This window comes from Rhinolophus ferrumequinum, chromosome 7, assembly GCF_004115265.2.
Source record: "Rhinolophus ferrumequinum isolate MPI-CBG mRhiFer1 chromosome 7, mRhiFer1_v1.p, whole genome shotgun sequence".
NCBI classification, from domain to species: domain Eukaryota; kingdom Metazoa; phylum Chordata; class Mammalia; order Chiroptera; family Rhinolophidae; genus Rhinolophus; species Rhinolophus ferrumequinum.
Window position 1 is genome coordinate 7,189,314 of NC_046290.1, and position 22,007 is coordinate 7,211,320.

At 38.5% G+C, this 22,007-nt stretch overlaps 1 protein-coding gene across 3 annotated transcripts in view; it reads right to left on the minus strand.

The window, feature by feature from the left end:
• Positions 1–22,007, minus strand: part of CTNND2 (catenin delta 2) — an 829,794-nt gene that overhangs the window by 204,164 nt on the left and 603,623 nt on the right. For all 3 annotated transcript variants that reach the window (XM_033110744.1, XM_033110743.1, XM_033110745.1), the window contains one exon: positions 3,714–3,927. In XM_033110744.1, coding sequence (XP_032966635.1) covers positions 3,714–3,927 — 214 coding nt within the window. The remainder of the gene's footprint in view (positions 1–3,713; positions 3,928–22,007) is intronic.

The following is a 22,007-nucleotide window of genomic DNA, read 5'->3' on the forward strand; positions in this document are numbered from 1 at the left end:
GCAAAATATATTCTGCTGTGAACAGATACTGCACTGCAAACAGGCAGCTGTGATTTTAAGTATGCATGTTTGTTGAATAAATGCATGTAAATACCTCAAATTTTAACATTTTATAATTGTTTGCCAAGGAATACCCAGTAAATAATTTAAAGCTCTGCAAGATCATTTCTTTCTTTTAGTCTTTTATTGCTTACAAGTTGGTACTCTACATCCTTTGGGTATATAACTTACGTCTAATCTCAAGACTGGTTTATACACATGTTGTATTTTTTAAAAAGTAACTAAAATGGTTCCTTTGAGTATTTGTTTACAAACTATCCTCATTTGTAAATATCTACAGAGGAATTCAAAGGGTATTATACTCTATAATTTTTTTCAACACACATGTGTGTTCCATGCATTCGCTAAGAAGCAGGAAGGAGAAAGTAGCAGAAAAACCGGGTACGAGGGGGGCTCCTCTAATGTCCTGAGTTGTTATTCCTTGCTGAACTCTGTATAAGTTCCACTGAAGAGTTAGAAGGGAAGTAAAAGCCATATTTGTTACTTTGAAGTCATTGTTTTATTTAATTTATGCATGAATATCTAACCCAGTTCTATAGATGGCTTGAGTAGGGGCTTTGTGACAACAGAAGTGAAGTGAGCCTTTCTACTTTTACTCTGTTCCACCCTCCAGAGCCATCCACTCCCTTGCTGCTCATCTAGTTAAGTTTCCAAAACGTGGACACGTTTGTCAGGGATATCCCTGTTAATAGTTAGCTGCCAGGAATGCATGGGTGCGACAGTTCAGAACAGGGACCTGGCGGATCACAGCGGGTGCTGGTGTGGTCGAACAAAGGCCAAACCTGCACATGCAGATGTCGAAGGCTTAGAACACACCTGGCCCCCTAGAAATTCAAAAGCACCTAAGAAATAACAACTAAGGAATGAACTTAGAATGTGGGTGTACACAGAATGGCTTACTGTAGTAAAAAGAGTTCACCAGACTTGGGCAGAGACAAGAGTCTCCGAGGAGGAGTGGAAAGATAATAACGGATAAAAGAAATGGAGGGTTTGATGGCTTGAGGTTAAATTAGATTACTTGTACTTTCATAGTGGATTCCCAAAGCTCTGTAGGAGCCCAAACGTTCATAGGTCACTTTGGCAGATGACCGTGGGCTGGTGCTGAAGGTGAACAAGACTCTCTAAGGCTCTTTGAGGGGAATACACTTGCTTCATTGTACTTTTGCCTCAGGCAGTGGCGTCAGCTCGGGCTAGATGTGCATCGCTGAAGCGATGTCTAAACAGAAGGCAGCAGAGCCCCGCGGATTGCCAGGCACCCTCAGATCTCTGCCAGCACGGATATTTAGAAGGCTTTGTTACTCTGGACTGGGAACGTTCTCGTAGATGGTCACTTCCTTTTCTAGAGTCGTAGCTGGACCTCGGGGCTTGTTGTGTTTCAATAACATCCATCATGGCGACTCCAGAAACCATGAGCTTCAGCCCATCAAAATGGTATTACAACATGTTTTTCTTTGAAACAGGTGACATTTGTGCCTGGGGTTCAGCCAAGCACAATAAGACCCCGTCTCTGGAAAGGCAGAAAACACGCTGAAGTAGCGCCCATTGTCACTCTGAATAGACTTGCCTGCAATGGCTTGGGTGGCATTATGTCAGAAGACAGCACAGCTTCTAAGAGAGGAAGAGGACAGAGACTCGGCCACCAGCACGTGCTGATGAAGAAACAGAGGGTCGGGACATGACAATGGCTACAAACCTTCATTCTTCTCCAAAGGAGCCAAATAAGAGCCATACGTACTCTCTAAGTACTAGCATCAAAGTTTCCCCAGGAAAGAAAGCTCCTGACATTCGAAAGTGACATTCTGTCTTGGACGTTTCCAAAGGAGGCTCACACAGAGATTTCTGATGTCACCCAGCTGCACTGAATGGGTGACACCCAGCCTCTGTCAGAAGCGGCACCAGGTGATAGAGTAACCAACCATCAGTTCCTTGACAGTGGCTTCAAATATCGGAAGACACCAGGCCTGGTGCAGCAGGTGGTGTCATGGGACAGGGGCAGTGCTGTCATCTCCTTTCTGGTTTCAAGCTATCAATCATCTCAACCCTTTGCATGTGATAAGAGACAACGGAGGTCTGTGCTTCCAGGCAAAGGTTTTTTGTGTTGGAGCAAATCCCAATTTTAGTAAAATCCAATTCTTTCCAGATCATGAAATGAATGCACAGGTAAACAGCAGAAGGTGTTCCTTTATTTCTGTTGGCCTCATGCATCCATTGGCAAGGTCTTAATGCACAGAAGGCCCACGAGGTTTGTTTTAGATCACACACTGCGGAAATGCCTTTCTCTTGCAGGCATTTCCAATTGAAACACAATCCATGAAAATAAGGATGGGTGTTCATAACCATAAAGGCAGGGTATATTTTCTGTTATTGAATTCACCCCCAAATTATCCTACACGTTATAATATGTGCAGAATACTAGTTTTATCTTCCCCGACCCAGGTAACTCTATGTTATTTTAGTGTAAAACATTATTCGAACAACACTGTAACCCTTCACGATGATTTTTTTCCACAAGGACAATTCTTCACTTAGAGAAAAAAAACAAAACACAATGGGATCTAGTTCTAATTCAGCTAAGAGTGTGACAGAGACATGACGATAAGCTTAAAGGGTGTGAACTGATGCTGGGAATCTCGACCCAAGATTGAACAAATATTTATGACTCCAGCTTGAGTAATGCATATCCTTAAATAAACAAACTCACAGAGATGCCACCAGCATAGCTACAAGGAAATGTCAGAGTCAAGTCAGGAGGTCAGTGCAATCCTGGGTAATTAAAAGATCCTTTTTTGAGAGTCAACCTTGCCATCTACTTGCCAAATACTTGCTTGAATGGGGTACTGTGATGAACTCCCAACCAAACATCACCTAGAACAGCAATGTGTATAATCAAGAAGACTAATCTGACATCCCACACTGAGGCCGCCAATTTTGTTCGCAGTCCAACCAGTAAAACCACACGTTTAAAAAGTGAGGGGCGAGAGAGAATGGCTTATGTTCACTATGTCAATGTATGTTCTAAGAAAGATACGTGTCAAAATGCTTTACATGCTCTCATTCATTCATCCTATGGCTCTATGGGGGGGTTATTCATCATTATCTCCATTTTACAAAACTCAAAAGCTCTGTGCTCGTGGAAAGGCTTTCTCTCATGTACACTTTTGGAAAGTTCCTTAATACATGATACCATTACGTAATACCAATACCATAAATGTTTCATTCGAGAAACTGACAGTTCAGAAAGATAAGCTGTCTGTTGTTAACCACGGTATAACCCAGAATATACACTTTATCAACAATAACTCAGATAACTTGTCCTTTGATTAGTGATTGCTAACGCCATTCTAACGACAGCCCGTGGGTGCTGGAGGGTGCTCAAGTCCTCCTAAATCAAATGACCAAGCCTGCAATGCGGTCATAGGATTTCAGTGAGGGTTATGTTGATTGGATTCTAATGATTTAATTTGTTCAATCCATGTGTGTTACACTCGATAGTCTCTTGTTTTGTCATTGCAACCCCCCGCACCCCGAACTACCTGGGTTATTAGCCCTCTGAGAGGACTGGACCATCACACTTAGTTAGCACACCTGCTACCATGCCAGAAAGTGGACGATGGATCTTGGGTGTCAGTCATGCTGTTAATAAGGGTTCTAACCTGTGACCAGCTCCCGGATCTCCAGGTCGGTGGTTTTGCGGAGCAACCTCACCAGCGCTGGGATGCCACCACAGTTTTTCAGGGCGATTTTGTTGTCGTCGTTGGCCTTCCCATACACCAAGTTTCTCAACGCCCCACAGGCACTACGGTGGACTTCAGTCATCCGATGATCCAGCAGGTCCACCAGGAGCTGGATGCCGCCTTGTCTCCTTATCTGAAAGAGCAAAGCATACGCCCTGTGCCTTAAAGAGGAAGCTTTCACTACTGACACCAAACCAGGGTTTCTCACATGAAGCAGATGCTACAATTAACTGCACCGAACTGAATTAAGGCAATGGCAGGGAAAAGAAAGCACATGCGTGTTCGCCGGAGATTTTGTTAGCTTTACGGCTTTTCCTACCCCACTGATAAAAACTCAAATGCATTTCCTTTTAAGCTACGGAATTTTGGAAAGGTGCTTTTAACTTCCTACGGAGTGTCTCAGACATTTCTCTCTATAAAAATATGCCACACACTCATGGCAGGAAGCAGCTGGAAAGGCAAAAGAATGCTTTTCACTCCTAAGACTTATTCAGTTTAACCACTGTCTTAAAGAGCTGCAGGATTGATGTTCAAAACGTTAAAATGACGCTTATTAGGGAAATGTCCCCAGCATTTCAAAGGAATCAGAAGCTAAATGAGAAACCGAAGAACTGATGCAAGGATTTTCGTCCAAGAAGAACGACCTGGAAGATAAAGTCATTCACCCTAAGAGCTGGTCAGAAGGGTATATTACGCTTACCTTAGGTATTTGATTAATAACAACAAAATCACATTAAATTTCGGTGTTCATTTTACTCAAAGAAAATTTTGGTTTTTTGGTAAGTGAATGAAAAAAAACCAAAAAACACCTCGCAATATGTTTCTACATGTGTGCGCTTCATGTCATCCTTTACTTTTTAGATCAACTTCACACAGACATCATTTCATGGAATTTTCATCAGCAAAGCTGTATTTGAAAATTTCTGCATTTATATGGAAAAATAACACGATTCAGTCAGTAATATTCTTTTTTTTTAACTTCAACATCCCGCAGGGATTGAGGAATTATAATTTGGCATGAAAGAATATAATTTGGCACCGTCCCTACTTAATTTTCTTATTAAAGAAAACTCATTCATCCCACAGATGTGCCTGGGCACATGGCTAAATCTCCCAAATTTTTCAAACATGCTCATACGCCACTTTTTCGATGAGGCTGCTCCAAACACACTATTTAAATGTGCAACCTGAACCACACTACATCCCCAATCCAGCGTTCTTGTTTTACCTTCACCTGTGATAGAATTCCTCATAGCCCTTGTCGTGGTCTAACTTTCTTACGTTTATTGCTATCGTCTGTCTTTCTGCTAGAATTCATGTTCTTGGAGGACAAGTCTCTTTGTTTTGTTCACTGATAGACCTCGATCCCCATACTAAGTGCAAAGCTGGGCACGGAGTTCAATGAGCATTTGCTGAGTGAATGGGGAGGGAAGGTGTATTACTTGTTACAGTACTGTTCCTCAGATTAGTGAATGTTCACTTTTCAAAACTGAGTAATAGCCTTCTTTAAAAAGAATAAAAGAACTTGTGAGCAGCTAAGACTATCTCCAGGGGTGGAGGGAAGGGCTACAGCAGCTTTCCCCAACCAGTTTACAAATAAAATACGGGCATGCGTCACTCATATAAGGCGGGCCATGTCATGATTCAGAATACGCCTGTAGAAATTATTTTCTTCCATCGACAAAATGAAAACAGAAAAAGCTGAAATCCTCAGAGAACTCATGGACTTTAAGTCCCTAATTTGGAAAATGTGAAACGTGGTGTTTCCCATAGTTTCCCTCCTGTCGGAACAGGATCCCGGAAGGACACTGGCGGGACAGGAGGTTAAGGGTATTACCTTCCCCCAGGTACCTGAGTAGCGTGCGGTGGGGAGAGTACCTGGGGAAGGCAGCTGAAGGGATTACTGGGTCAATTCAAAAAAGCCAGAAAGGACCAGAAACAACTGTTTCCCAACTTACAATTTTACCTAGGACCTGCTTGGCACCTACTCAAGAAAGATGACGTGTGTACCACTACATACATGTGTCTCATACACACATCTGGGTCCTAACCACATTATTATAATACTTCAGAAGGGATATTCCACCTGTATGAAAAGGTTGAACTATGAATATCATTTTCTCTATGTGTGTGTATTTGCATGTGTATACTTTAAAATTCTCTGGCTTTAATTATTTTAATAATGATGAAACCATTAAAAAAGAAGAAAGCCATTACATGTAACCAATTGGTTATATATTAAAAGCAGATAGTACAGTAAATCTATCTATTTCATCTATATACCTATATATATTACCTATACTGTATATTATAGTGACTATTCCGAACTTATGATAATATATTTCCCATTCATACAACTTAATGAATTATGCTATTAAAGGATTATTTCAAAGCATCAAAAGAGAAAATGAATTCCAAACAAATGCAATATCAATTCTTAATGGTATAATGAGAACACAATGCTTTCAGTGTGACTCTAAGAAATGCCATCTAGCCACATTTATAATAAAATCTTAAGTTCTATTTCAATCTATTTAGAGAAACACAAATAAGACTTGAAACTTTTTCCTCTGCTCTTATTTTTTGGAGCCACTGGATCACCAGTATTAAAAACTTCTGTTTTCTGGAGATTGAATTTTTTCTAGGAATGTGACAACCCACTTCAGTTTCTGAAGCCAAACATTAATCAGAGCTGATATTTAAACATCTGCAGATGTGAAATGTGACTGTCAGGTCCTAGGTTCTTCCTGCCCCTCCTACCACCTCGCCTCTCCCAACAGGACCAGAGGGAAGCTGTGAGGGGGGCCTGCAATTCTATTGCAGGGTCTTTATAATTACAGGGCTCCTGTTCTGGGTGGATGTGAAGGGGTCCGAAGGCAGTCTTCTTGTCTTCCCCTCCACTTTCCTTCTGGATCCTCCTTCCCTTCAGCTTGTCCTTACACCCATTCATCCAGTTTCTTCTTATATCCAACCTCAAACTCTTATAAGACTCCAAAATACCTAATTTAAACATCAACAATGTACAACTTCTCTTTGACAAACTATCAGGGAAAATTTTATTCTTTGAAATGGCACCTTTTCTTTCTCTCCCACTAAATGGCAAGCAATCCATCTTCCATTTGTCCTTCCAATTGGTCATGTCACACCCAGTAGGCGGGCCCTTGTTTTAGCCACAGCCCCCCTGCCCCAGGACCATTTCAGACCAGTTTAACCCTCTCCCCTTACTCCCCTGAGGGCCCGGGCTCTGGGTGTTCATGGCAGTGATATTGCTCACGTGCCCTACTCACATTGTAAGGCATAAAACTGTCAGATAACTATACTGAACATCTGAAACTAACAACCAATATAAGATCGTCTACCAACTATATTTTAAAAAGTTAAAAAGTATATACAGTACTTTCTCTTTATATTTATGAACAATTAAGTCACAATGTCTGGGAAATGGATGACTGAAAAGAAGAATTTTGGACTCAGTGATTTTTAGTAAGTTTCCAAGTAATTGTTAGTTTTCATTTCTGTTGGTTTGAAAAAAAAACCCCACAAAAAACATAGTTTATTTCTATCCCTCATTAATGTGTAAAAATGAAATAGTTTTCTCTGCTTATAAAGCTGCTGGAAGACACAAAGTTTGTGCTTCCAAAACCAGAGCCTTAGCCGGAGGTAACAGATTCTCACTCTTCAGCTTTATGTAGACATTGCAAAGTTTTCCATTTGTACAATGGATACTTTACCTCACAGAATTCCATCCCCTGCCCTTCTAGAAAAGTCAGTTAAATAACCAGTTTCCATGTAATTTGAAATGGTGCATATACGTGTGGTTGTCTCTGAGTAAAGCAGAAGTACGGTTCACAAAGGCCCCAATTTTTTAGATTTATGGTGGAAATTAGTTTTGAGAATTTAGAGAGAAAATATCTTTCTACAGTTGTGTGAAATAATCTACTTTCTCCATTCAATAGGTAAACCAAGATGGATTATGTTTATTTTTAAATTATATTTTAGGGAGGGGCTATAGTGAAGTGTTTGGGGTTCTGGCTTTGGAGCTAGAGCGACTGAGTTCAGATCATTCCTTCTTCTCTTGAAACCTGTGTCCCCTGAGGCAAGTTACTTAAATGTGTGCAAAACATGAACAAAACGTGAACCTGTCTCATAGTGTTTTTTTTCCAGGATTAAATGAAATTTTACATGTGAATTGTTTAACAAAGAGCTCAATAAATATTATTTGTCCAGAAACTACCCACTGTATTAGCTTGTTAAAGGATAATCTTAATTGACTTATTATCTGGTCAACATGTGGTCAACTTAGCAATAAATTGACAGAACATCTATAGAGTCAGTGAAAGGCATTTAACTCAGAGTTAGGACTTCATAAATTTTATTTAATAGGTACACTATATATTATTTAATAGATCATCAATTCATTCTGGTATATAACTAATGAGAATATACAAAGGATGTATTTATTCTAGAATGAACTGTATTGGTCACTTAAAAATAATATCAAAGTGGGCTGCATCAATATTGAACCCATGAGATATTTTGCTAGATCTATTCCCAAGCAAATTTAGTGAATTACTTAATCTATATTTTAAAAACAACAGGAGTGCAATGGTTTTTCTTCTAATGGCAACTGAACCACATGCACGTGCACACACACACACACACACACACACACACAAATTGAAAAATAATTTTTAAGTGATACTAGTTCTTGGAGAGAAAGAAAATATATATTTTTTCTGAATATGGAGGGAATTATTAGGCAAAAAAGAGAAAAGGACCATATTTTGATTTGATTAACAAATTAGCTCCTAATAAACAGATGAAAAATGCAACCAGTAGCAAAAGATATAACCAGTAACAAGTTAAACGACACAGAAGGTTCTAGTTGCATGTAGGTTTTCCCAGATGCTACTCATATGACGTGATGTAGGATGTGTAGCTGTTTTGGTTTCCTCTCCATGTCTAGCAAAAATGTTTGGTTTTTGAAACTCATATGGAAAGAGAAAGAAGTTTACAAATACATTCTTATTGCTACTTGTTTTCCCTTATTTTTCCAATCCAGAGGTCCCCACGTTCCTAGAATTTCCGCCACCCTGTACAAATTTCCAAATCCAGTTCTCATCCCATTGAGCATGCCCTCAGCGGCACCGAAGACCTTCACAGAGGTCACAGAGGTGACTGCATGAGCAGATAACAAAATGCACAGCTGAAAGGGGAGAATCTGAACTTTTTCCTTTTACCATCCTCAACTTAAGAGAAATAGCTTATATTGTACTAGTTATGTATTAGTAATAGCTTCCTGTCCATAACTCTGGTTAAAGAAAACTATTTCCCATGAAAATCTCTGAAATGACCTATTTTACAGCCATTGAAACTTTCAAGTTCTCATCACCCTCACGATCCCATCATCTAAAGAGATAAAAGAGGGGAAAAGTCCTTCATTTTGGTCTGAATGTGAATCATTATTCCCTCCCAGTGATGCGTTTTACAAGACGCTTCAAAAGGAACAAAGCCCCTGAAACATGGCACACGAGTTACATATTGATAGGTCAGCCAGTAAAGGAACGCGCACCGTCAGGCAAGCTAAGAAAGGTTTTTTAAAAGTCCGTGGGGCTGCACAAGAGCCGCCACAGCCCCCAAGGGAAGGGGTAAAAAGGGTTTTATAGGGGGCGATGTTAATACGGCAGCAGTGTTTGCCTGTGTCTGCAGGTGCAGGCTAACAGACATTTTGTTGTTTTCTTGCAGACATGGCTTTGTCTGCAAGTCAAGGTCTCTGAGTCTTCACATTGAGAGACCTCTCATTAAGTCAAGGTCTCTACCATTCAGAGACCTAACACATATGCCACAATCCTTGGCCCTTTCCACGCCCCTCTTGCTAATAGCGATCATGGGTGGTGAAATTTGAATGGATGAATAACAGGATTCTCTACAGATAATCTTGCTGTCCATCAATGAGGCCTGCACGGAGGTCAAAGGGGTCTGAGAGTGTCCATCTGGGGGCCGGGAGCCGACACCCCACAAACCCTGAACACTCAGAACAGCTACACGCCAAAGGTGACGTTCATTACTCTGTAAGAGCGCCCAGGAAAGGCTCCTCTTTCCTTTTGGAATAAGAAGAACTTTGAAACAAAAGAACTTTAGAAACAAAACCCGTTTCTAAAGACACCCCTCAGACACACTCAAGGTGTTCCAAATAAGTCTAATAGTTTCCATTACCCAGCATTAAGTTTGGACAAGTCCTTGTAAATACAGATACAAAATCATGAAGTAGTAAGAGTACAAAGAATGGCTCCAATAAAAGCCTCCCTTTCTGTGTTGCAAACCGAACTCAAAAGTTTGCTTTCTGTTTCTATACTTAGATATCCAGTGATATTAAAATCCCGTGGTTTTCTCTAAGTTACAAACTGTTGATGGAATCAGACTCGTAAGTATACCTAAGTCATTCCAAGGTCACACTCAGCTGAAACAGGCCCACACTGCTTTCCTTGAGTTATCTAGAGGCAAATGTCATGTGTGAGTGCAGGTGGATGTTTCCTGCCAAGACCACGCTCCCAGGTTCAAAGGCTATCTTTAATTTCTCTCTCTCCCTCTCCGTCTCCCTCTTCTACTATCCTTATCTCCTGAAGGTTTGCACACACAGTCTCAAGCAGACACACACTCTATTTGACAGTAGGGAATTTATTCTATTTGACATTTCATGAAAACACATGCAAGGCCTCATCATACTGAGTTATTTACATCAATGTACACTTAGTACTATCGCCTAAAACAAATACCTACTGTCTACAAAGATGGAGAGTGTTTAAAATATTTAAAGACTTCTCTGGATGTCAGTGCTGACACATTCTCTCTCTCCCACTTCCCCAGACTCTGATCGTTTTGTGTTTTTTTTTCCAGTGTGACTGGACCGCTGACCAAGGAGGGGCCTCTCTGTGGGACCGGGTTACATTGTTTGTCTGGACTCCATCCCACACTGCCTTTGCTTCTGGTTATGAGGTCTTGTTTTACAGCTAAGCAGACGATTTGAACGTGTCCTTGAATTTGGTCCTTGGAAATCTGTAACTACTACTGTGTTTCCCTGAAAATAAGACCTAGCCGGACCATCAGCTCTAATGCATCTTTTGGAGCAAAAATTAATATAAAACCTGGTCTTATTTTACTATAATATAAGACCGGGTCTTATGTAATATAATATAATATAATATAATATAATATAATATAATATAATATAATATAATATAATATAATATAATATAATATAATACCGGGACCGAGTCTTTAATATAATATGATATAATATAATATAATATAATATAATATAATACCGGGTCTTATATAAGACCGGGTCTTTATAATGTAATATAATACCAGGTATAATAATAATATAATATAATATAGTATTCTATGATATAATACCAAGTATAATATAATATAGTTATATTATATTATAATAAAATATTATATACAATTATACAATATAATACAATATAATATAATATAATACTACTGGGTCTTATATAAGACTGGGTATAATATAATATAAAATAAAATAATATAATACCAGGTATAATATAATATAATATAATATAATATAATATAATATAATATAATATGATATAATACTGGGTCTTATATTAGTTTTTGCTCCAAAAGATGCATTAGAGCTGATGGTCCAGCTAGGTCTTATTTTCGGGGAAACATGGTATGGCACTCAGGCAATTTAACATTAAAATGATCCTCACTGAAATCCAAAATGAAATGAGGACCAGTTATTATCCTTATTGTTTAACTTTGCTGCGGATGTATCAATACAGTATGACCTAGAACCAAACAAAGGAGATGAATCTACTGGAAAAAAGACAAATTTATCAAAATCAATCGAAAATCTTACAGAATAATAATTCAGTAAAATACAAGCTAAAAATTTAAAAAATGAAAAGCTTTCATATAAATATACATAAATCCATAATTTACTTAGGTAGTAAAAAAGTCAATTTTAATAGAAAAATATCTCATTTAAAACAACATGGTACAAAATACTATGGAAATAAACATTGTAAGAATGGAGTAGTTTCTGTGTGATGAAAATTGCATAAATTTACTGAGGTACATAAAAGCAGACGTGAATAGCTGAGGAGATATACCACGTTCTTGTATGAGAAAATGCAGTAATGAAAAGATTTCTGATTAATTTAAAGATGGAAGCAGTTCTAATTTAAAACCCAACATATTTTAAAGTTGTTTATGGACATACTGACTCTAAAGTTCATCTAGGAGAATAAACATGGGGGAAAATCACAGAAAAAAAATAAAGAAGTATGGAAGGCTCAGGAGATCCTAAAACACCAATAAAAAGCACAATATGACAATGGCTCAAGAATCAACATACAACAATGAAAGAGAAGAAAAAAACCGGAAAAGATCCCGATATCTACAAGACTGTAGGATATGGTCGTGAAGCAGTGGGAATTAAGTATCTAGAAGTAATGAAAACAGGCTCACTATTTGGCGGGGGTGGGGTGGGGTCGCAGGGGATGACATTTGACTTCTTTACATTTCCACAAAATAAATTCCAGATGGATTAGGAACCTAAATGTGAACTAAAACAAATAAACAAAAAAAGTTCTAGGAGAATGAAGTCCTGAATATTTATATATCACTGGGATAGAAAGACCTACGGTTGATAACAAAGCCAGAAGTCATAATGAAAAAGACTGATTCATACACACATGAGAAACAAATGTTTAGTGAGTGATGAACTGGGGAAATTGTTGGCAGTGAACATGCTAGACAAAGAGTGTATGTCCTTACTGAGGAAAGTGAGACACAGAAAGACCATACGACTGACAATGTCACAGAGCAGTAGGTGGCCGTGTCAAGACTGAAACCCAGGCTCAGAGTCTGTGCCCTGAACCCCTTCACCACAGTGCCTCATTCTGTAGGTGTTTATCCACAAATAGTGCAGACGATGGCTTGCATTTTTAGACACTAGGTAAGTGGTATCACGCTGCCTGTACTTTGCCTCACTTGCTTTCATCACACAACATTACATTTGTGGTATTTTATCCAAGTCAACAGACAACAACTCTTGTTCATTAGCTTTTACCACTGGGAGGTATTCCTCTGTCGGAATACTATACCACCAGTTCTTTTTCCAGTCTCATCATGTTGATAGATATTTGCTTGTTTCTGTTTATACGAGCAATGGTGCCATGCACATTTGTGTGCACAGTGGAAGAGTTTCTCTAGGATAGACACTTAGGACTGGTGGGCTCTAGATTTTGTGTATATTCAACTACATCATGTGGCCCAAAAAGATCGTACTAATTTACTCCCCCCTGGGAGAGAGTAAGAGTCTCCTTGACCATACTTAGCATTGCTGATTTCTTCTTTTATTTTTAACCAATCAATTGAATGCAAGACTATGTCTCTTTTTAGTTTTAATTTGCATTTTCCTTGTTACAAGTGAGGTTGAGTCTTTGAGTGAACTCAGTACCAAAGAGATGCATAATCTACTCAAATAAAAGTAGTCTCTCCTGAGCAATATGAACAAAACTAGTCATAACTATAATGAGACACCTTGTTCATGAAGGAAGAGTGGATATTGAAAAGGCTAGGAATTCTCCAAAATATTTATAAATTTCAACATGATTTTAATCAAAATTCAAGAGACTTTTTTTTGTCAAACAAGACAAAATGACTCTAATTTCATCTGGACTCTTAAGCAAGCAATAAAAACTAAGAATATTTTGATAAAGAAAAATACGAGCAGAGAATTACTGCCTCCCATATGTAAGTATTACCTAAAGCCTTAATAATTAAAATACTGTGGTAGTGAGGCAGGAGGTGAGATGGCTCAGTGGAAGCCTAGTTGTATTTAGGACTTAATGTGTGATAAAAAGAATTACAAACCAATGCTGAAGGGCTGAATTATACGAAAAGCTCTTAAGGAAGTTGACTTTACAGCATGAACATTCCAAGAACTTAGAACTAAAGACAAAGATAATTAAGTGAATATTTGATTTCAAGGATGAGCAAGGAGTCCTGCACACAAACTAGAATAGAAATATTTCTGAAAATAATCACTGTATACAGAGAGAAGGTATTGTTTCAGCTTTAACATCCTAGGTATACTGATTTTAGAAGTTTAAACCTTAAGTATAATACATCTTCACGGGGATCACTCTGACATACTGAAGTTAGGATAAATCATCTAACACAGGGTTCAGATTTTCTCTTCCTTTTCTAATCTGTCTCTTATCTCCTCCCCACCACCCCCAAACACACACTGAGCTCAGCATTCGACATTGAATAGTTTTATACAGAGAACTTCAATCAGCATATAAGATCTACTAAAAACAAATACTTTTCAAATTCTGGTCTTGCTTTTAAAAACAGTGACTCAGTCACTTTTCGATGATACCTACTTTTAGATTAATGATTACTAATCTAATTTGTGGGTGGCAAAGCTAAGTGCATATATTGTTCAACATCTCAAAGAAAAATTTAGATGAGCACAAGTAAACTTTGAAAACACAAACCCTATAAGGTAGATACATAACTATTTGAAAATTACGAAAGCATCTCAGAATGAATACAAGAAGCCCACAGAGACTACCCCAAAGCTTTCATTTTTGTATGGATTGGATGGTCCCTTATTTGACCAGTGTTTGTGGACTTCCTGGTCTGCCCAGGTACTGGGCTCAGAAGTGAGTGAGATGGACTAAGCCCCTGTATCTAGGGAAGAATCAGAAACTAAGTAAGACACTAGAAAATAAGCCAACGGACCATTTCGATAGTGAAAAACAGAGGTAGCTTTATCAGGAGGAGGAACTAGCAATTTTCTAGGCATAATTTTGTATTCTGCTCCTTAAACAGAACCTGCTAAGTTGTAAAAACTTAAGCCTCTCAAAACCCGGGTCCTCCCCTGTGATAAGAACCATACAGTAGAAACAGCAGGAGAAAAGCATAGAGGGGGTGTGGGTAGGTGTTTGGTCAGAGGGCATTTGAACAGAGACCAAATGACATGAAAGGGTGGTAGTAGGTTTCAAGGAAGAGCACGCAAGCTAGTGTGGCTGGAGCAGAAGGAAAGAATGATGAGATGAGAACAGCTGGGAGGCAGGGCAGGGCTGGACCTGGGGGCTTCCAGCCACTGTCAGGGCATCACGTTTAGTCTGAGGACCGTGGGTCCTTGTTTAAAGATTGCTGAGTGTGCCATGTGGAGGACACACTGTAGGGGCCCAAAGGCAGAAGCAGGGACACCAGTTAGGGGTCACTGAGGCTGTCCAGGCGCCAGAATGTAGGTAGCTTCAGATCTGACTGATGGGAGTCCCCGTGCTAAGAAATGGTCAAATTCTAAATCTGTGGACTGAAAGAAAGGAATCATGAGTGACTAAGATTTTGGGCCTTTCATTTTTAATAAACAAGTGTATAGATAATCAACACAATAGTTTTTGGTGGGCTGATGAACGGCAAAGTATTTATGAAAGACATAGCCCCTCATTTAAACTTCTATTTCATTGGCATTACAAAAACACACATTTAACAACTGCTCTTCTTCTGTTATTGTAAAACGGAAAACAACATCTTTTTACAATATCAAATTATGCTAAATACATACAGAAATAATAGAGAGGTTTTTTTTATTTTACATAGCTTATGGTTATAGCAACTAATGAATATTAAAGTGAACATAATAGATTCCACCAAAAGGAGTATGATTGATATGGATAGGAAACTTTCCTATGCATTTATTTTATTTTTAATTTAAATATCTAAAATTTTAAAATTTAATTGATATCAAATAAGATTTCTATTACACCTATAAAATTGTGCAGAATCTAAAATTTGCTTAAGTGCTTTGTTCTTATGCATATGTCTTTTTTTCTTTTTTCTTTTTTCTTTTTAACTTTAGGTTATAAAGTCACCTAAGTGTCCTAAAGATATATATGCTCATACAGCCTTTTGGGGTAGTAATAGTTAGTACTTACAGGACTAAACACTGGCTGAACAAAGAATTTCAGTTTTGTTCAGTTTGACTGACATTTATTAAGCATTGTTCTCTGTTCCTTGAGGATCTCATGGACTAATAAAGGAGACACTCACAGGAACTAATAAGATGCTCTGAAGCCCACAGGAAGGTCATAAAACCAACTTCCTTGGGAAGCGGTGTGGGGTAATTATTTCTGGAAAAAATAACAGGGGAACTGATTTTAAGAAGAAAACTGGTGAACCACACAATGTAGAACATGATTAAATGCTCAAATGTTTGGGGCATAGTAGGTCCATGCTTTTTAATGTGTGTGTGGGGAAAAAGGGGGCATCCGCGTGTCAGACGGTGGTATATTTTCTTGGCTTTTAAATTTATCCAAAGATTGTGGGGGAGGCATTATTATTATAATCAGATGTGGACACTTCAAGGAGTAGACTTTAAGATTTGTAGGATTTTAAAGAAAAAAACACAGAATTTAAGGGCGTGGTGTTCTGGTAGGAAGCTTCCTTGGCCAACAGCCCCCAATTCCTGCAGCTCACCTGGATGACGGCTCTGAGAGACATCAGCAGCGGGAAGTTGGTGAGATTGGGGGCGAGTGGAGAAAAGAGCCTATCTGTGTCGAGCGCCTCCCCGAGGCAGAATGCAGGGAGTGCCGTGGGATGCCAGGAAGAGACCAGATCGGGGCGGGCACTGAACACCACATTCGCAAGGAACTAAGTGAGGTGTTAGGATGTGGGGACCCATCCATACTTTCTGAGCAGAGGAATGACATGGCAAGTTGTGGCAATAAGCAAGAGAATTAATCTGAGAGACAGTACCAAAGAAGGCATTATGGGTCATGAAAAGTATACCTTAGATATGAAATATTCTCAACCATTTCCCTGGCATCTGGGAGTTTACAAACAGTATGACATGCATTGTGGGGTTTCCCACCTCTCTCGATAGTTTGTTTAAATTAACTTTGAGTGTCTTATTCTGATAGGTCGGTGTTCTGAGACTCAACAAGGTGACTGGAGAAGCTCACTTGGTTTTCCACTTTGTCCATCCACTTAGCTTTGCCTCTAGAATCAATGGAGGCTGCAGGGCACCTCAGAAGCTGAACAAAAGGGAAAGCCATAAGTCCTCCCACTCAGGGCTCCCTGGAGCACCCCCAGCACAGGGGTTGAATCCAACCACTGTGACCAGCTCTTTTGGGAATCCACAGACTGGAACATGTCAACCTTATCTTCTCACATGTTTCTTGTGAACACAAAGAAAGCTGTTACCAGTGAAATTGGTGTGCAACACAGCATCTTGAAATATGAGTTATTCAATGATACTACTCAACTGACTAAATATTATGTATTCTTCATTTTGTCCATCAGCCCAAGCAGAACATTTATATGACACTTGGAACTTGGTATAATAAGAAAACATATTTGTTGGGTACATCTGTGACCTTTGAGATTTAAAAAATTATGTTTTAAGAATTCCCATCTTTGTGGTGGGAATGTAAATTGGTGCAGCCACTGTGGAAAACAGTAGGGAGCTTCCTCAAAAAGTTAAGAATAGAATTACCATATGACCCAGCAAGTCTTCTTCTGGGTATCTACCCAAAAAATCTGAAAATATTTATCTGTAAAGATAATATGTACCCCTATGTTCACTGCAGCATTATTCATGGTGGCCAAGACATGGAAACAACCGAAGTGTCCTTTGATAGATGATTGCTTAAAGAGCAACTGGTACATATACAGAGGGTGCCAAAAAAATGTATACACATTTTAAGAAAGGAAAAAACTGTATTTTTGTAATAATATATACTGATAACAAAAGATGAAAGATGAATACAAGTCACGTTTGACTTCTGCAATTACAAGAGGTACTCAAAGCGGTTACCATTACCATCCAGACACTTCTGATTAAGGCGAACTACTGCTTGAGCATAGATAACATCTCCTAAAATGTGTACACATTTTTTTGGCACCACCGGTGCCACTATTACTCGGCCTTAAGAGAAGATGAAATACTGCCACTTGTGCCAACGTGGATGGATCTTGACAATATCATGCAAAGCGAAATAAGTCAGATGGAAAAAGTCAAGAACCATATGATTTTACTCAAAAGTGGGATATAAAACTGAAAGCAACAAACAAACAAGCCAAACAAAAAAAGCTCACACAGATAACAGTACAGAGGTTACCAGAGGGGAAGAGGGGAGGTCGGAGAGGGTAAAGGGGCTCAAATATATGGTGATGGAAATAGAGTGGACTTTGGGTGGTAAACACATAGTGCAATGCACAGATGATATATTATAAAAGTGCACACTTGAAGCTTATATAATTTTATTACCCAAAGTTACTCCAATAAAGTTAAGATTAAAAAAAAAGGGAGTTCCATCAATTGCAATGCAGTGCATCCTAAACCTACGTGTCATCTCAGCTGAGAAGGAGACTTTATTCTAGACTTTCTCATCATGTGGACAGCTATCTCAGGAATTCTGACGGCATGACAACTCTCCTAGTAATTTTAGTAAGTTGGTGGTACTAGACCACACCTGTCTATAAAGTTATATACATATACATTATAATATCATACATATGTAGTAATATATAATAAATATATGTATAAATATAAATTATTTAAAAAAGGAAGCAATTCAGAAATGTTTCTTTTTCCTCCCCCCACCAACATGGAATTCATCCAGTTCTTTCAATTATTTTATTTCAATTTAAATTTTGTAGCATTAATTTTCTTTTTTCTTATAACCCATCACTCATGGGTTCAATGGACCTGCCCTGTATGTATTCTACCTCCCAATAAATAAAATAGCCACAGAAACCAAAAAGATTATTTCTTTAAATTAGTAACTTCTCTTTAAAGATTCTTCAGTCCTGGAGTGTAACAGACTGAATGGATGGAACCCCAATTATAAATCATAAAATGCTCTTCTTTTACTCTACTGCCAGATGTCAGCTCTCAGCATTGTTTATCAATAAACTCATTTTAAAAATCTTCAATGTATAAAATCCCAGGTTAAAAAAAAAATCAAGTTTCCTTATTTTCTGTCTTATTTATTGATTTCCTAATTATGCATTTAAAAGAATACCTGATACATACATGCCTTGGTTTGCATTTTTAATTCTTAAGAGTTTTCAGATAAGTTCTTGTGTTCCTGCATAAATCTTTTTCCAGGTCATAAGGAAGGTGATGGTTACTCTCAGTGTTTAGGAGACTGACTAATGCAGAGGACTGATACGAAAGCAGGGAGTTAGGGAAGGATTTGTTTTGTTTTTAAGTCCTTCACACAGCGCAGTCAGAATCCTTTTTTTTCCCTAATCATACATAATCAGATCATGTGACTCTTGCTCAAAATTCTCAAATGATCCCCATGACCTTCAGAAGATCATTAACCTTGAACTTCCATCTCGTGTGACCGGCCCCTGTCTCCTCTTTGCCTCCATCACTCATCATTCTCTCTTTTCCCCTTTTGGCTCCAGTTCCTCTGGGCTTCTGGAGGGTCCTGAGCAGCCGGATGTGTTGTCCTGGATGCCTCAGAGTGGCTTCCTTTCCGTCACTCAGGTGTCCCCTCGACCTGATTAACCCTCAGAAATGGCATGCCCACCTGGCATGCTTCCCTTTTCTAGGTTCCTCCTTCGCTCCCATTTACCAGCTGGTATATTTCAGCTACTTATTGGATGATCTCCTGCCCCACTCCATCCCAGCGGGATGTTAAGTGCTGTGAGGACAGGGATCTTGCCAGATTTGTCCAATGCTCAATCCCCAGCACCGACAGGAGTACCTGGCACACAGCAGGTATTCTGTATTATTTTTTGACAGAATGCCGTTTTGATTAAGAACTTTGAAAATTTTAAATCAAGCCAATATTCACATCTACTCTTCAGGGAAAAATGTCATATTCTAAACAAATTAATACTTAAGAACAAAGACTTCTGGTGCCCAAGAAGAGATCTTAGAATATTTAAAACCGTGAATACAATGACACTCGCCCAGCAAACATTATGCACATATTAAAAATGTTCTTCTCATAGCTTTATCTTTTCATGCCATGAAGGGAGATTAATTTTCCCCACAAGTAAAAGCCAACACTATGTAGAAAACCCTTCTGCACTACACACACCTGCAACTTGTTTATAGGAGCCAATGCTGAATATATTAGCTAAGTATAGATATGCAGATGTCTTGTTTGCCTTAATGCAAAAAATATATAAAATCATGTGAACTAGAGTAATACTCAGGCCCATGGTTGAACATCCCATTTTCATTAGAAGAACTTGGGCTAAATGGTGAAGAGACAGATAAAAGTCAGAACAATAAAGGAAGATTATTCATAATTCAAAATCTTCACATTTTGGAATCTAAAGAAAAGAGTAAATGAACAAACTAATCAGAAACAGTCTCAGAGACATAGAGGAAAAACTGACGGTTGCTAGATGGGAGGGGTGGTGGGGATAAGGAGGAAGGTGAGGGGATTAGAAAGCAGAGCCAGTAACCACAAGATGGCCACGGGGTTACGAAAATCAGTTTGGGGAATGTAATCAATAATGTTGTAAAGATTCTGTAGGGTGTCCGATGGTCACTTGTCTCGTTAGGGAGATCACTTCAGGGATAATGTAGATGCCTGATCACTGCACTGCACACCTGGAGCTGAAGCTGAACAATAATGAATGTCAACCACAAGTTTATATATATATATATATATTTATTTATATATTATTTATATATTATATTTATATTTTTATATATTTATATATATTAAAAAATATATATTGATATATATTATATTATATATTTATATATTATATATTTATATATAATATATATATTTATATATTATAAAAATAATATATATTATATATATATATATATTATATTATTATATATATACATATATATGGTTACAAGAAGCGGAGTACAGTGTTAGGAATAGAGACAGGGGAAACGTAATGGCTGTGTGCGATGTCAGAGGGACAGTGGATGGGGCAAGAGGGGTTGTCACTGTGTGAGGGATACAAATAATAAATGTGCATTAAAAAAAGTAGTAGAAGCTATTTTCATTATAACCTATGTGGAATCATATATCCTTCAATAGCTTTGCTATAAATAAATAATAAATAATAAAACCTAGGACTTGCTATAAAAAAAAATCTTCACAATTTGCTGTCGTTCTTCAGAGTTTAAGACATGAAAATGGAAAAAATCTAAATTGTAAAACATTATCATCGATTGATTCATTTTTTTTGGAGGGTGTTTATTGCAGAAAAGTTAAATCTAGAGACTAGAAGACTAGCAAAAATGGGGGAAACATTAGCTTTGGACGCTCTGACAGATAATACGAAAAATTGTGGGGTATTTATTTATAGAGATATCCATGCTTACAGAGGTGAGGAAACGGCAAATTTGGAAGACAGAATTAGGGAACACGTGATTTACTTTGAAATTCTCCAAGGGGATTCTCATAACTAGAATTGGCCCTGGCCTAGCACATGATCGATGAACTTGATTTTGAAACCATGAGGTCATCAGGATGGAACAAGCTGACCAACCTAGTCCAAGGGAACATGCTATCTGCAGGTAGACAGAGCCACAGAGCATCCTTCCGTCAAAGGTGCGGCTTCCCAGGGTTCTAAGGGCTAAGAGAGAATTTTCCTTCCTCATACAGGTTGTGTAGGCAGATGAATACCCCCCAAAACCCCGAGGAGGTCCATGTCCTAACCCCCAAAACCTGTAGCTATGTATGTTACAGGGCAAGGGAGGATTAAGGTTGCAGCTGGAATTAAGGAGGCTAATCAGCTGACCTTAAAATTCAGAGTTGATCCTGGGTGATCTGGATGGGACCAAGTGTCACCATAAAGTTCTTTGAAAGATGAAAGAGGAAGAGCAAAAAATCAGAATCAGAAAGATGGCAGTGTGATGACAACTCACCAGCTATCGCTGGCTTTGAAGATTGAAGGGGCCGTGAATCAATGCACGTGGGAAGCCGCGAGACATTGGAAAAGGTGAGAAAATATTCTACCCAGACCTTCCAGAAAGGAAGTCCTGGATTTCAGCTCAATGAGGCCCGTTTTAGATGGCTGAGCTCCAGAACGATAAGAAAATAAATGAATGTTGTAAGAAGCCACTAAATTTGTGGTAATGCGTTATGACTGCAAGGCGAAACTCAGACATATGTAGATTCAGTTGATCTATTACCAAGTTACGTGTTCATACGAAACAGCACT